Source organism: Colossoma macropomum, unplaced genomic scaffold, assembly GCF_904425465.1.
Source record: "Colossoma macropomum unplaced genomic scaffold, Colossoma_macropomum, whole genome shotgun sequence".
Taxonomy (NCBI): Eukaryota; Metazoa; Chordata; class Actinopteri; order Characiformes; family Serrasalmidae; genus Colossoma; species Colossoma macropomum.
The window spans coordinates 13,434,742-13,449,347 of record NW_023494786.1 but is presented as its reverse complement, the minus strand read 5'-3'; the positions used below and the strand labels follow the sequence as shown (position 1 = coordinate 13,449,347).

At 40.0% G+C, this 14,606-nt stretch overlaps 1 protein-coding gene across 1 annotated transcript in view; it reads right to left on the bottom strand.

Moving 5' to 3' along the window:
• Positions 1-2,804: 2,804 nt before the first annotated feature.
• The window catches only part of timm50 (translocase of inner mitochondrial membrane 50 homolog (S. cerevisiae)), a 29,238-nt gene continuing 17,436 nt past the window's right edge, over positions 2,805-14,606 (bottom strand). Inside the window, exons 5-11 of the mRNA XM_036561176.1 lie at positions 13,942-14,000; positions 13,732-13,851; positions 12,186-12,290; positions 9,593-9,691; positions 4,918-5,074; positions 4,717-4,823; positions 2,805-3,681 (exon numbers count right to left, since the gene is read on the bottom strand). Coding sequence (XP_036417069.1) covers positions 3,583-3,681; positions 4,717-4,823; positions 4,918-5,074; positions 9,593-9,691; positions 12,186-12,290; positions 13,732-13,851; positions 13,942-14,000 — 746 coding nt within the window. The 3' untranslated portion in view covers positions 2,805-3,582. The remainder of the gene's footprint in view (positions 3,682-4,716; positions 4,824-4,917; positions 5,075-9,592; positions 9,692-12,185; positions 12,291-13,731; positions 13,852-13,941; positions 14,001-14,606) is intronic.

Genomic DNA, 14,606 nt, shown 5'->3' with positions numbered 1-14,606 from the left:
TCCATCATTTCCACAGGGTTGGGTAAAACACTAACTGTGCTGAAGGACATCAGGCCAGAGTACAAACTGTCACTGTGGTTGCGACACAGTGATTCTGTCTTGTTGAAGAGAATTAAAGAGAATTACTCAGTCATAGGTGCTCGGTAAAGGTAAGGGTAACATTCCTAGGATCAGATCCCCTTTCGTCCATTATCACCAGTATATAAACTCCCTGAGCCATAACGTTTAAATCTGGAGATCTGTTGTTTTGTTTTTTAAAGTGGAACCACTCAGTGTTTGTGGTCTAACCTTATGATGGCTTAAAGCACCTGAAGGACCACAGAATTTCCTGTTAATGGTCTTATGTGGTCTTAGTGCAGAACTGGCCATTGTACAGTTCAGCTTAAGTGACAATAAGAAATGAGGGTTTTTCTGCTGAGGTTCTTGGTGACCTTATGCTGGAAATCCCATCAGCTTCCACAAAATTCATCAATAAGGAACCCTAAAGGTGAAATGAGTTTCAGAGCTCAGTTAGGTCCAACATTCATGCTCATGTAGTCCACCTGAATCGGTCATGACTAGTTGGCAGAGGAACACACATGACTTTGTGTTTTTAGCCTGTTCTTACTCTGAACGTACGCTTGAACTGGTTGAATTCCATTTTTGTCGTAACCCGCATTCCAGTGCAAACAAGACTTTGACCTGAGCTGAGTTATCAGTTACAGGATAAATAAGAAACACTGGCTGTTTTGCTACTGTGTGCATAGAGGCACAAATCTGTCCATCACTGATGCCAACCTGCCTCCAGCTGCTTTTCATACCAGGGGGGCCATGTTGACATGAACTTCCACATGGCCTACATACAGAAACTTCTCAAAGTTGGGAATGGTGCTTTAATGTCTGCTTGACACCAAAACAAGTATCAAGTCTTGACACTAAGGCCCAGTCCTATTTTACCCTCTGCCCCTACCACTTAGCCCTTAGCCCTCTTCTTTACTTTAGTATGCTAATGTGTTGGTAGCTAGTTAGCTAACTTTGCCGTTCCACCTTAAACAGTTCAGCAGTCATGACGCTTGAGGTGCCAGAACATAACTGCTGCTCCATTTAAGGTGGAATAGGAAAATTCGAACGAGAAGCTGGCGAATAGCTGACTTCAGCCTCATATTACAGAAGAATTAAGGGTAATAATTATTAATGTGCAAAACAATTGCAATAATTGCAGTTACAATGAATGCAATAATTGCATGCATTGTAACTCAGTTCAAAGGGGCAAGGCGACACTCGAAAACAAGGGGTAGGGGTATAGATAAGAAATGGGACAGGGCCTAAGTGAGGCGCTACAACACTGGATACCATGCAGATACCTTGGCTTCAAATGCATCATAATACTGGACATAGGCCAAAGGTAGGTCTGCATTTTGCAGGGTCATGAGCAGGCTTTGGACTGGGAACACTTAAAAGTACAAGTAGAACCAATCAAAGTTCTAAAGCAGGACACTTTGACTTTTAATTTACTCTATTCAGCAAAATTGCAAAGAGCAAAACTGAAACACGCCTACAGTTTTGGTCTGGCTCTTAGTCAACATGAAGTAATAGCAGTTTAACACATAGGATCAGTACAGTGTTTAAGAGCTGTGACTTCATTGACAGAATTCACACCTCTGGTCCTCCATCAGCAAACAGAGCCTGCCACCTAAGAAACACTTGCCTGAATAGAGAGATTAGAACACTTGAATCCCTTTTGTTTGAATATTTGTGCTTAGAGACTGCTGACCACAGATTAGGTTTTCCCAATGTTTGTGCCAAACTATCAGAGACATGCTTATCGTGCAATTGTCAATTGTCCACCTGTCCATCAGGCACGGTGTAAAGTGGGTAGAGGTTACGGAAAGTGCAGGCAAATGGTGTTAGTGCAGGCTTTAAAGCCTCATTATAAAAGCTCCCAAATACACTTCTTTGTCTTTTTAAAACAGGCCTGAGTAGTCATGTCACTTGTAAACACCTGAAAGGCATTTCTAACATCTATAATTACACTTTATACAATCAAAGAACTAAACACATTCCACAGCAGATTATTCAACCATAAAGTTATTATAGTAGCGCTGATGCAAATTGGCACAAGTTTATCCTGATGCATAACATTTTGTAAGTATTAATTATGAACTAATGTAAAGCACTCTCAAATTCCATGTCACATGAAGTCACATGATATCCAAGTAACCCTGTGTACCATATTTGCTTGGCCTGAAGTTCAGGTGCAGAAATAAATACTTTAAGATCCCAGAGAAGGTCACAGTTTTGGAATCAAGCATCTGCTGTACCTACTAAAACTGCCTGTACTTAATTTCTCAGATGTGGATCTGGAGGATGATGAATTTCAATGACAGTGGTCTGTCATTCAAATGGAAAATAAGCAATTAAGATACTTTCCCCCGCTTAATAGCAGACAAAGAATGCTATAGAACATACAAAAAGAATTAAGCAGGTGAAGCAGAGCAAGCTGGAACCAGGACAACAGGTTTTCCAATTTCCCAATAAGCCCACTCTTTCCTAGGAACTAGGTAGGTTGCATAGTTTCACACGCAAGCTACCAAAAAGTATAAACAACAATTAACAGGTAATCATTTTCATCTTTTTTCCTGTTCCAACAGTTACATATCTCTCAAATTAAACAGAAGCTACGTTATTTCAGGAATAAGAAAAAGGTTCATATATCCCTGGCCAATCCTAAATTTTTCCAGGCCTATCAAAGTCTGCTTCAGATGATTCATTTAGATATTTTAAGTAAAATCAGTGAAGGGTAGGGGAAAAAATGACTGATTATAGAAAGTAATACATATTTTGTTTATTGAAGGTCATTTAATTGGTTCACATCAAATGCATTACACAGACCCATCAACAAGCACACTGAGACAAAGTGGACCATTCTGGTCTTGAGCAGAAATGACCCCCTGTCAGTCTCACCACTTGATCTGACTTTGCTTGATATGAACTACAGACTGATATCCTTTGACACTGATGCAGTCTCTCCAGCACACCTGCTAAAGTATAGTGGGTGATCCAAGTACAGCATTAAACTGAGGCTATTACAGTCAGTCTTGAGTGTGAGAGGGAATCTGTAATCTTCATATCAGTTCAGACTGTGTCCAATACAAGGTGTGGCTGCTAAAGTAGTTTTCTGTTCTGCACAAATAGAAACATTGAGCGATCTGAGGGGTGGGCCAAAATCAGTCCATGTATGAGCTCTCCCCTTGGAACAACACAGACATCAGTGACAAACAAAAAAAATGAGATCAGACGAAGGCAGGCTGTAGGCTGTGTGTGCAGTCCAGGGAATGCCATCGCCAACACAAAGATACCGAATGTTATATTAGAGTAGTAGGACTCCTTTCCAGTCCCACTCGAAAACATGGTAGAACCCTTTCGGTGAATTGAATTGGATGGTTGGATTTTTTTCCTCTCCCTCATGTCTCGCCTCTTCTTCTGTACCCTCCCTCCCAAGCACCCGGATACACCATCCTCTGCAGTGACCGAGGCCCCATCCCACTGGACAGTCACTGCCCAGCGTGGACTGCGACTGGAGGCATCGAGTGAGCAGAGTCTTCACTGCTGCTTGCGGGACCAGAAACGGCTGGTGATGGAGCTGAAAGATAAGCCCTGTTTCTTCTGTTGAGAGAGCTCAGCCAGCCTCTGCTCCTCCTCCTGCATACACATCATTAATATACATATTATTTTACATTTTCAAACTATGAGCCCTACCACAAATTAGGTGGTTAAATGGCAGTGAATCTAGAATAGATTTTAGAATAATAAAATCAATTCTAACTTTTTATCCAAAGTAAAATTCTTGGGCTTTTTTCAAAACATATAAAATAAAAAAAAGATTGTTTTTGATCTCTGCACTCAACTCCTGTATTCCTTTAGTTTTTCTGGGGTTTGATAAATTGGAAGAGACAAAAATTAGCCAATCCAATAGGGCAAATCAGTGTTAGGTCCCAACAGCAAAGAACTTACTTCCATGTGGATAACACCAGTAATGCTGCAGTTGCTGACAGGGTTTTGTACCAATCTTGATACTTGTTTGAGAGATATTTAACTATTTAAACTATTGGAGAAAACGTAACTTTTTCCAGTGATCTTGTGATGAAACATCTAGATACTGAGTGTGTAACTACATGCTCCTAATGGGCCTCATTCGCCAGTATGTTCTTAGTTTTATCTTTACTTTGTTTTTAAAGAAGTCCTATGAAAAAATCTACATCAGACTCATGATGTGGTGTTCACTTTTGTGCTCTTGAGTGTACATAGATTCAGTTCTTAACTAAGAGAAAATCAAATCAATAAAAGTACATCAAATCAAATAAAAAACATTTGTGAATGTCAGAATCTTGGTGAAAACTGTGTAAGTGGGTTATAAGAAGAAATTTCTTCTCCAGAACGGTTGAATGAGGCCCAATGTCATCATTGTTGATACCTGCAATGCTGTGTGCTACTGAGAACTACCTGGCGAACAGTGTGAGGATCAGGGTTTGGGTTAGGTTGAGGTTGTGGGCTGAGGTTGAGGTTAGGTTTACAGTGTTAGAGGTAGGGTTAGCCACAAGTTCAGTTAAAGTAATAGAAATTCAGTTAAATGTCAAAGACAAAGTGAGCTACAGAACACTAAAATATGGTGTTATGAAAACATGCACTTGAATGCACGACTCACATATTCAAAAAGAGTAGAACTGAACTAAATACCAGTGCAAGTTGTGCTTGTCTCCTTTTAAAGGCTTCGATGGGGTCCTCCTCGTGGGCATAATTTTCCAGCACAGTACGAACATCCTCCACACCACTCATCGCAATTGCTGCACACATTCAATGAGGACAGTCAGGACTTTGTGCTCTTATAAACTCTGCAGAACTGTTGCGTCACTCGTGAACCTACTCACACATACTTACTCTTAAGAAAGGCAGCAAGGTCATAGAGCGTGCGGTCCTCTGAATTGCCATCCCACTTGCGCAATGCCATGCCATTGAAGGGCTGCAGGCTGAAGGCCTCTCGCTTGCAGTCTACTACAATGACTTTAGAAGTGTCTCTGTTCAGACAAGACACATCCTGTGGAAGAGAGAAAAGGGGATTTTAAGAAAGAAATACAGAGAGGGACACAGGAGCAAAAAACAAAGAAAAAAAAATTATGCACCACATTCACTACTTTAAATTTTAGATTTCTTATATAATTACAGATTAATTCTGTAATAAGGTCCACTTAAAAAAAAACAAAACAGTTTTTATATACCAAAAACAGTCATAACTCCTTTTTACATGACCATTTCCAACTGCTCTTTATCCCTTAGCATTAAACAGGTTGTCTTTGTTACTTCCTTTGCCTTTAACACAAGCAGTCCATGCTAAAACATGCCTTAAAACTTCGACAAGAACAGGTGGAGCTGCACTGCTGTAGGCGGAATAGGCAGATATACATAAATGCATTGGTTTTTGTGACATCACAAAAATGATGGATTCAAACTGGGCTTTTTTTGCTGCTTAGTTTCCATATATGAACCTGGGGAGTCAATGGTACGCTTTGAAACAACAACGTTTACACACTACACCCAGTTTTCCATGATATGGCCCCTTCACGCATCGCCTTTCCTCTTTGACCTGCTGCCTAAATGGAAATTAAATGTGACCTCAGCATCCATGTCCCTGAAATGACACTGACATTAACCATATTCACACCTATGCATCTGCAGAGATATGCAGTGCTAACTGTAAACACCCACTCATTGACCCCTGCAGTGTCTCTTACTCCCTCACACACGCGCGCAAACACAAACTTTCTCTGTGGCAGCTGTCTCTGTGGTGGGCCCCAGCAGCAGATGGACAGGGACGCTGCACTCTCTCTATCACTGGGGTCATCTGTATCCCCCTGAGGGGCTCAATACAGGGGCTGCGCAAAGGGGGAAAACGAGTGATTCGAAAGAGAGAGATATAAGATATAAATACAGAATGGATCAGCCGAAAGGGAAACCCCAGTGGACCCGCAGGCACACACGGCACGATTCACAATAAATTACCCGCATCTGTCTTCCCTCAGAGGCGCAGCATGAGCCCACAGGGAGTGGACGTGCGTGTTTGTATTGACCGGTGTGCGAGAGAGTGCACAACAAGAATAACGAGGTTAATGCACTTTGTACAGGAAACTTACTGCCTGTTACTGAAGGGCTCAAATGAACTAAAACATCACAAACTCAATGCTTCGTTAATTTTCTCTCTTTTTTATATTAGTATTAAAAAGGGCCTCTATCATAATTTTTTCTTGTATTTTGAACTTAATATTGTTGAGGGTTTATGTACCAAAAAAAGTAGTACTTTTTCCATCATCATTTCCAACCCCTTTTCTACCTCAGAATTAAAACAGGTTTTAAGATGAATACACATACACATATAAATGTGTGTGTGAGTGTGAATAAACTCTGTTCTGACTGGCTGCCCTGTATTGTGCCTCAAACACTCCCTATAACTGTAATATGAATGGGACACACACATATACATACATACATACAAACAAACAAACAAACAAACAAACATTTATATATAGTCTACAGCAATTTAGCTCCTCCCATTCATATTACAGTTATAAGAACTGTTTGAGGCACAATACAGGGCAGCCAATCAGAACCTTATTACTTATTAATTATTACTTGGTTATAAACCTGAGACTAAACATTCAGTAACTACAATAACTGGTTCAGTAAACTGTTTAGCAACTACTGTAAAACTAATATGACTGAGTTATAAAAGCAAGGAACGGAATTGTGCACTAAAAAGTGACGCATTGAATTTACATGCCTTGAATATGTTAATTTCTACATGAATAACATGTTCAATAATCAACACAATTATTTCCAAACCCAAACTGAAAGACACTGAAATGTATAGGTGCAGTATGTTCTTTCATTAATGTGGAAATGATGTACAAATTTGATTCAAGTCAAGTCAATGCATCACCCTTTTTTCCAGTGTTGTTTCTCATACAGGCTCCTCAGGTTTAAGGGGTTAAAAAAACATTAACAATAAAACAGAGTGACTGTAAATCAAGCACAGGAAAAAAAAAGACTACAGTAATAACAGTTGTATTGCTGATTGAGGTCAGTGGTGTCATGAGCACAGCTCACAGTTTTAAAGCTTGAGCGTGTTAGAGTGTTTTGTTAGTTGTGTAAAGGGGGAGCAGTGTTCGGGTATCAAGTTGCTGTATCAGTCAGGATCTAATCCCTCCAGTAAAGTGTGAGAGGACGCGTGCCTCAAAACACACACATGCACCAGGCTAAACACCTGCCAATCCACATGCTAGCCAACCCCTGCCCCCCTGCTGCTCCTAGCACCACTGGTGTCATATCTACACATACCCTATTGACCAACTGACCCCTCACAAATTATAGTTTTAGTTTAATAAAAGGGACATGTATCTGAAAAGCAATTTCTTTGAAGCAGTGTTCATCTCCGACACCAAAGATTCAAGTCAATTATGATTACTTAGGAAACGATTCAGTGCATCATTAAATCTCAAATTTCAATGGTACACACACATCACATTGCACCGTTTTATCCTCCTGCACTTTGCCTCTCAGTGCCAGATGGGAGGTGGGGAGGTCGGGGGGAAGAGAGGAGAAAGGAGGCAGGGCAGAAGAAGGACGAAAAGCTCTGAATTTGAAGGGGGTGGGGTCAAAACCAGTCAGCCACTGCTGTAATGTGACCAGGCAGTCAGGCACGCGCTTATATGCAATCGATAATGCATGCATGTGCAGAACACACACACAGTCTGTCACTCACACATATGTGTCTCAACAAGCAAAGGCACAACTCACTCCAGCATCAACAAATGACATTTTTACAAAAGGTATGTCATAAGCGCCCACATTCATACCAATGAGATCATCTCCCTTTTCCTCATCTTTAAAAGCAGGCAAGCTTACATAAACCCATAATTACAACACTGTGCAAAAGTCAGAGACCACCTTTCATTTATTTAATTTCCAATCAAAATGTCCATTAATTTCTGAGGAGATATAAAACAATCTATTTGCATAAGGAAGGGTAGAATCAATGAAAACTAAATGAAAAGTTTCTGAAACAGTTTAAAAAATGATTTAAAGCTACAGAGAAAATGGGACTCCAAACAGCCATGTAAAATCTGGTACGCCATCACTGAATGTATCAGCATCATTGAATGTTTTTGGGATTACTGGATTTTTGAGAAGCAGAAAATGTAAACCACTTAAGACTGAACTTTGTTGGTGTGGAAAAGTTTTCCTGCTGATTTCTTAATAAAACTAAAAGCAAGTCTCCTGAAAAGAATGCAAGCTATAATAAAAGCAATGGGTGGACACACTAAATACTGAACAATAGTTTTATATTTTAGTTGTTGAGGCTTCTGTATAATTTTCTGTTAGATATATTTTCTGCTTTTTTCATGATGGTGAAAATTGACTAATTTCCCCATCAAAAAAGTTTATCTTATAAACAGGTCAAGTGTGGCCTCTGACTTTTATTTCAGAATTAGAAAAACAGTAATATGCAAGAGGTAAGGCGTAACTGTTACTAGCAACAAATGCTAGAATGGCAGCAGATTACACTCATGAATAGTTGATAGCCTTAGATGTACTGTTTTAAATGTTGTGTAATTCACATGGAAAGAGATGACATTACAAATAATTCATGAGCATCTGGGGGCAACGTGCCCTTGACTTCGGGGTCACAGGTAGTCCTACAATGCAAGTTCAGATATTTTTTTTGGTAAATTTTTTTCACAAATTTTTCACAAGCATTTCGTTTGCTTTGACTTTAATCAATAAGACCTTTCAAAAGAGCCCTCACCCCCCAGACTAAGAGGTAACAGAATATGGCCTTCTACACAGCTCAGTAATGACGGCCTAACGAAGTAGGAGAGAGAGGCAGAAGGTTAATGAGGCACAAAAAAGGGTGAGGAGAGGAGGGAAAGAAACTCCTATTGTTCTGGGCTGCTGAGAGAAGAAAGAAGAATAGGGACGTTGCATGAGGGGGGGAAGCAAGAAAGAGAAAGAAAGAAGGAAGGGAGGAAAAAAAAAATAAAAAATCAAATCAATGGAGGAGCAGAAGGGCTGCATGCAGAAGAGACACAGGGGGCATCGCGCCATAATGCTGCCCGGGTCACTGAGGAGAAGGGAAGGGGGCCGCAGGAGGGGGCTGAGCAGAGTTTTACTGAGGAAAGTGAGCAGGTTTGAAAATGAGCTTAATACACGAGCTAACCAGCACAACCAGGCCATCACAATGAGATCACAGCAGAAGACTCAGTTCCAGATATGCAAAGCTAAACACATGGGTCGCAATGATGGACACATGATGGAGAAGTTGGAAGGGGGCGTTTGCTAGGAAGTCGCTGTTTAGATGGGGAGGGGGAAGGAGAGAGAAATTATATATAGATAATGAAATCGTTGCAACATCGGCAAGAGGCTGAACTATACAGCATTACCAGAAAAGCAATGTGTATAAAATCCAATCCAATCCAAACAACAAACAAACACATACACACACAGCCAAATCACGCCAGACTGCAAACCAATTCCAGGAGCTGAATGAGTGAATGAGCTGTACCTTCACGTGATGTCCCTCCATGTAGCGTGTGGCATCCCGGAAGAGGCGATACATGACAAAGCCCTGAGGGTCTATGCTGTCAATCAGGGGGTACGCCGTCTGCACAAACAATTAATGGTTAGCCACTCTGACACGTTCAGGAGTCAGTAGGTCAGGAGGTTATGTAAAATTTACAAAATCTTAATGAATCACAGGCCTTTCAAGGGCTTTAATTTAGTCATACTTAATAAGTTTCACATTTTGAGACACTTAGTTAAGCATACAGACACTCAAGTGTCTGCATTTTGTTTCAGAATTGGAGCATCTCTGATGCTGGAGCAAACTCAGAAACTGAAACTGCCACCCTTTTGCTCTGCTCTATCCACTGGTAAAATCTGTGATGAATTAGCACTGAACAATTTGAGGAAAATGTCCAATTGTGATGCATCTGACCTTGTTCTCTATAAATTTATAAAACATTTGTATGCTCAGATATGATCTTACAATGATTCTGTGAGAAAATTCTGTGATGTGACAAACACAAGTTTCCAACCTGATGTATGATAGGCAATCTGAAGTTGCAACAGGCAGCAGGGTTCGTAATTTGTGAACGTTGTGTTAGAAATCAATTGTATGCAAAGGCTGAGAATGTAGAAGTACATTTAGTTAGGCTCCAGCCTTCCCCCTTAGATTCTTTTTTAAACAATGGGCCAATAAAAATGGCCCAAAATTACTTGTGGAAAAAAATCTCATTACATGTACTTACAGTAAAAGTAAAGAACATTTTTGTCTTCTCATGTCAAGTTACTATTCTAGGTATTTTTTTTGGACATTGATCATACGCTAATGACTACAATTAACATCCTTTCAAACTGCGGTTTTGATAAAAAAAGCACTATGATGACTACTGGCTGTTTAATATCATACTGTCAAAACTGAACTTAGTGCAGCTGTTCAACTGGAAGCAGATTCTATGTTAAAAGAATATCACTTAAGTCTAGCAGACAGTGCAGAGAGTGAAGACCATGTAACGTCACTGACTCTTTAGAGAGAAATGTTTTGTTTAGCTTTACTGAACAGACCTCCAGGCAAGCCTGACAAACTAACAAACTCTAATGGTCATGGTCAGTAAAAGAAAAAGAAGAAGAAAAGAAAAGAACTGAACAACGAATTACAAATAAAAAAAAAAACAGCCCAATTAGGCCGAGTGTATGGCTTATTTGCATATCAGTGTTGACATAATAAAGGCATGTGCCGCATATAAAAGCCCCCCCCACCACACACACACACACACACACACACACACACACACACACACACACACAGGGCAGATGATCATAAACAACCACGCCTGGTACCGCCAGTCCAACAAAAACAACAACAAACACAAAAACAAAGCCAGAAGGATTGCCATCAAAGTGTGTGTAGTTTACGACAGAGTTAACAATGGCAACGTTATTTTGGAAACATTAGATTTTAGCATTTCTACAGGAAAAAAAAACAGAACAAAAAACAAAAAAAACAAAACAAACACTAAAACACTAGACAAACCCAACAGTAAGTAGTCTTGCTGGTTGAGAGGAGTGGCCAAAACAAACAGGATTTCAACCCACTGTGTTGCTTCTCAGCCAGGTTTAACAGGATTACACTTTCACACTTATATCAAATCGTGGTGTTTCAGAGCTCAACCTTTTGCTACTTTTACATGTTGGTGGTAGATGGTTGACCACAAACCAGGTATTTCTTTGTCTTCAATGGATCAGCAAAAGAAAATTCCACCACTGCCAGCATCAAAGGCAGAGCACAGCAGTGGTCAGGGGAACAATCCATCAAGAGTTTGATTTTCCAAACTTCTGACGTTTACTGCACCCGTGAAATAAACTGTGGATGCTGATTTATATATGGATATATGGACACTGAACATCTTAGGTGTTGAAGTTCATGTGTACCCAGTAATATACAACAAAAAATTAGAGTGCAGAGCATCCTTCTCCACTGACTAATGCTCTCCTTTAATAATCATCTACTTTCGCTGGTCACCATAGTAACTTTTTAATGGCTGCATGCCATAAAATAATATTTTTTTAACAGCAACATGCAAATGCAGCATTACTGTAGAGATGCACAAACAGAACATGCAGATTTTTGTGCCAAAAATTAACCATCAGCCATATCTGTAAGTAACTTTAGTCAGGTAAATGCACTTGCACTGTATTTGAATGTTGATACTACACCTGTACGAAAATGTTATTTATTATCCTAAACGGCCTTCTACTTTTAATAAGCAAATTATCTTATTTAAATAAGCAACACATTTTTCATTTATCAACTTAAAATGCTAGTTTGGCCAATTAAAGACCAAATATGTTACTTATTTTGTGATTCTGGCTGGTAGAAAGTACTGGAAATGTGCTGGTGTGTTTCATGTGTTTAAGTAGCCCACACAGCTTGAGCTTTGGGTCTAAAAAAGAAAGTTAATAAAATGGACTGGAGCTGTAAAAATTCAAGAGCAGTGGATCCCTACCTTATTGGTCCACAGTCAGTCTATTATACCCCTCATTTTATTTTGACAGGCAAACAACTGAAAATTTTCCATCCACCTCATGCTACTCACCATGCCTGTTTCTGATGTGAAGATGACTATCTCATAAAGCGGCGCTAGCTGCTGGAAGAGATAGTCTATACCAGGCCTCTTCTTAAAACGCCAGCCTGTGGCCAACTAGAAATCAAGTGGGAGAGAATAAAGACAATTACACACATTAATACAAGGCTTATTTTATAGAAACTTCAATTAAACTTAATGTGGCTCCACAATGTGAGGTAAAACACACTTTACAGAACTCAGTGGGACAGAGAATGAAGTGACAGGAACTTGGTTTCACTTCAAAAGAAGGAACCAATATCTAGGTCAGACTCATAAAAGAACTCTTTTGTCAGTGTCTGTTTCTTTACATGAGTGTAAAGAATATGCTTGTCTGACTTTGACTGATGTGTATAAGCACAGGTCATAGGCAAAGTCAATACTGTAGTCTTTAACAAAGCTTTAGATGAAGGGCATCAGAAATCAAAGCCATTGTGATGAGCGCGTGGCGGTGGGCTGCTGGGAAGGTTTCTGGTTGCAGGAGGGGCCATGGCACACCTGTCACCCAGATGCAGACTCTCCATCCCAGGAAGCCAGGTGGAGACAGCATGGAGGAGGGGCACAGTTACAGGTAGAGAAGCAAACAGGTGGCAGGCCCCCAAGCAGCAGCATATATTGCAGATGGCCTTATCCATGGTAGAAACCAGGTTGGATATACAAAAAAGAAAACCTTTAAAAATGTTTGTAGGCATTATTAATATAAAGTTTGTTCCCGCTTGATGCAGTAACAACCTCTACTCTTCTGGGAAGACTCTACACTAGATGTTGGAACACTGGTGTGAGTATCTGAGTGCAGTCAACCACAAGAGCATTAGTCAGCTACAGATGTTTGATAATTAGTTCAGCATCACAAACGCCACTCCAACTCATCCCAAAAGGCACACAATGGTGAGCTGGGGAGCTTTATATCCCTCTAGCTGATGCTTGGCATTGGGCATGGTGACATTAGGCTCATGTGCGGCTGCTCTAGAGCATCCTATTCTATTAAAAATGCTGTGGAGATCCTACAAGCTGTGTGCGAAGCTGAACGCCTGTGTCAGCAACAGTTGCACCTTAACATTAAAGCAGTGTCAGTATGGGAAGGAGTCACATATTTCTCATTTATGTGTGATACAGTTACTTTAGTCACTGTCAAGACAAAACCTCTCTTTGGCTTAAATTTAAATAAAATGCCATCTGCCTTGCCACTGTGAGAAAATGTAATGAGAAATGGACCAACAGAAAAGGTCCAGAATTACCTGGAATAAAATCTTGTAACATTAACTTTCATTAAAAAATTGTAAGATGTTTATCTCCTGAAAAAAGTTGGCTTGCTGGAGATAAAAGATTCTGTCTGACCGCAATGACATAAATGAAGACTTAGCAAAATCTTGTTCCTTTACATACTGTCTATATCAGCAGACTAAAAGCTTGGGCAATGTTCTTATATAACACAATGTTCCAAGAGAATGGTTTCACCACTGCTGCTGGGTTTGTTGTATAGCTCCCATGGGGATATTTAGAGGGCTAAAGGACATACCGACCATTCCGGATGGAGAAGAACATCAGTGAGCTCTAGCACCAGAGTGTATGGAGGCTGGTAATATGGCTCCTTCAGCGGGTCAGGAAGAAGCTTTGGGCTTGTGGGCTCAATGATCATCTGCAGTGAGAATAAATGTTGAGTTATTTGAAAGAATTTTATAAAGCAAATGCTTTGTGTCTGGAAAAATAGGCTACTTTTTTTGCTCACCTGTCTGTAATCTTTGAAATATTTGTAGGTTCTCTTGAGCTGCTGGATAACTGGAACATCTGTAAGAGAGAATAAAAAGATGCAAATATCAGTCAGGAAAGGGGGGGGGGACAAACAAACAAACAAACAAACAACACACAGAACAAATGAAATACTCCAGGAATGTGCATTACGTGGTGCTAGCAGTGTGAGCAGCTCCATTAGCAAACAATTTAGACAACATAATTGCGCAAACTTGGCAAAACTGGTTCCTACTCCTGCCCGAAACCTGATCCCACAATTTTTAAACTTTTCCACATGCTTGTTAACATACCAGCCTAATAATGAGGCAGAGGAAAACAAACATCATTAAGAGCAACAGTGCTTTCCTGAGGCTAATGAAGGAAGGACAGAGGACACCTACTTGTAGCCGTGTTTGAGTCTATAATAATGTAAAGTTGTTCAGAATTTCTGTTAAAGAGACTTGGGGTTACATAGTGTGAAGATCAAATAACTTCTCATTGTTTGCAGAATAAAAGAAACAAATGTATAATCCTTATCTTTGATAACGGTGCTTCAACAAAAACCTCACTGACCAGAACAAATAAGCACCCATTTTTATTCATTCCATTAAAATTTCTTTTTTGTCTGGCAAGGTCAAGAACAATCCAAAAAAGTGGACAGTT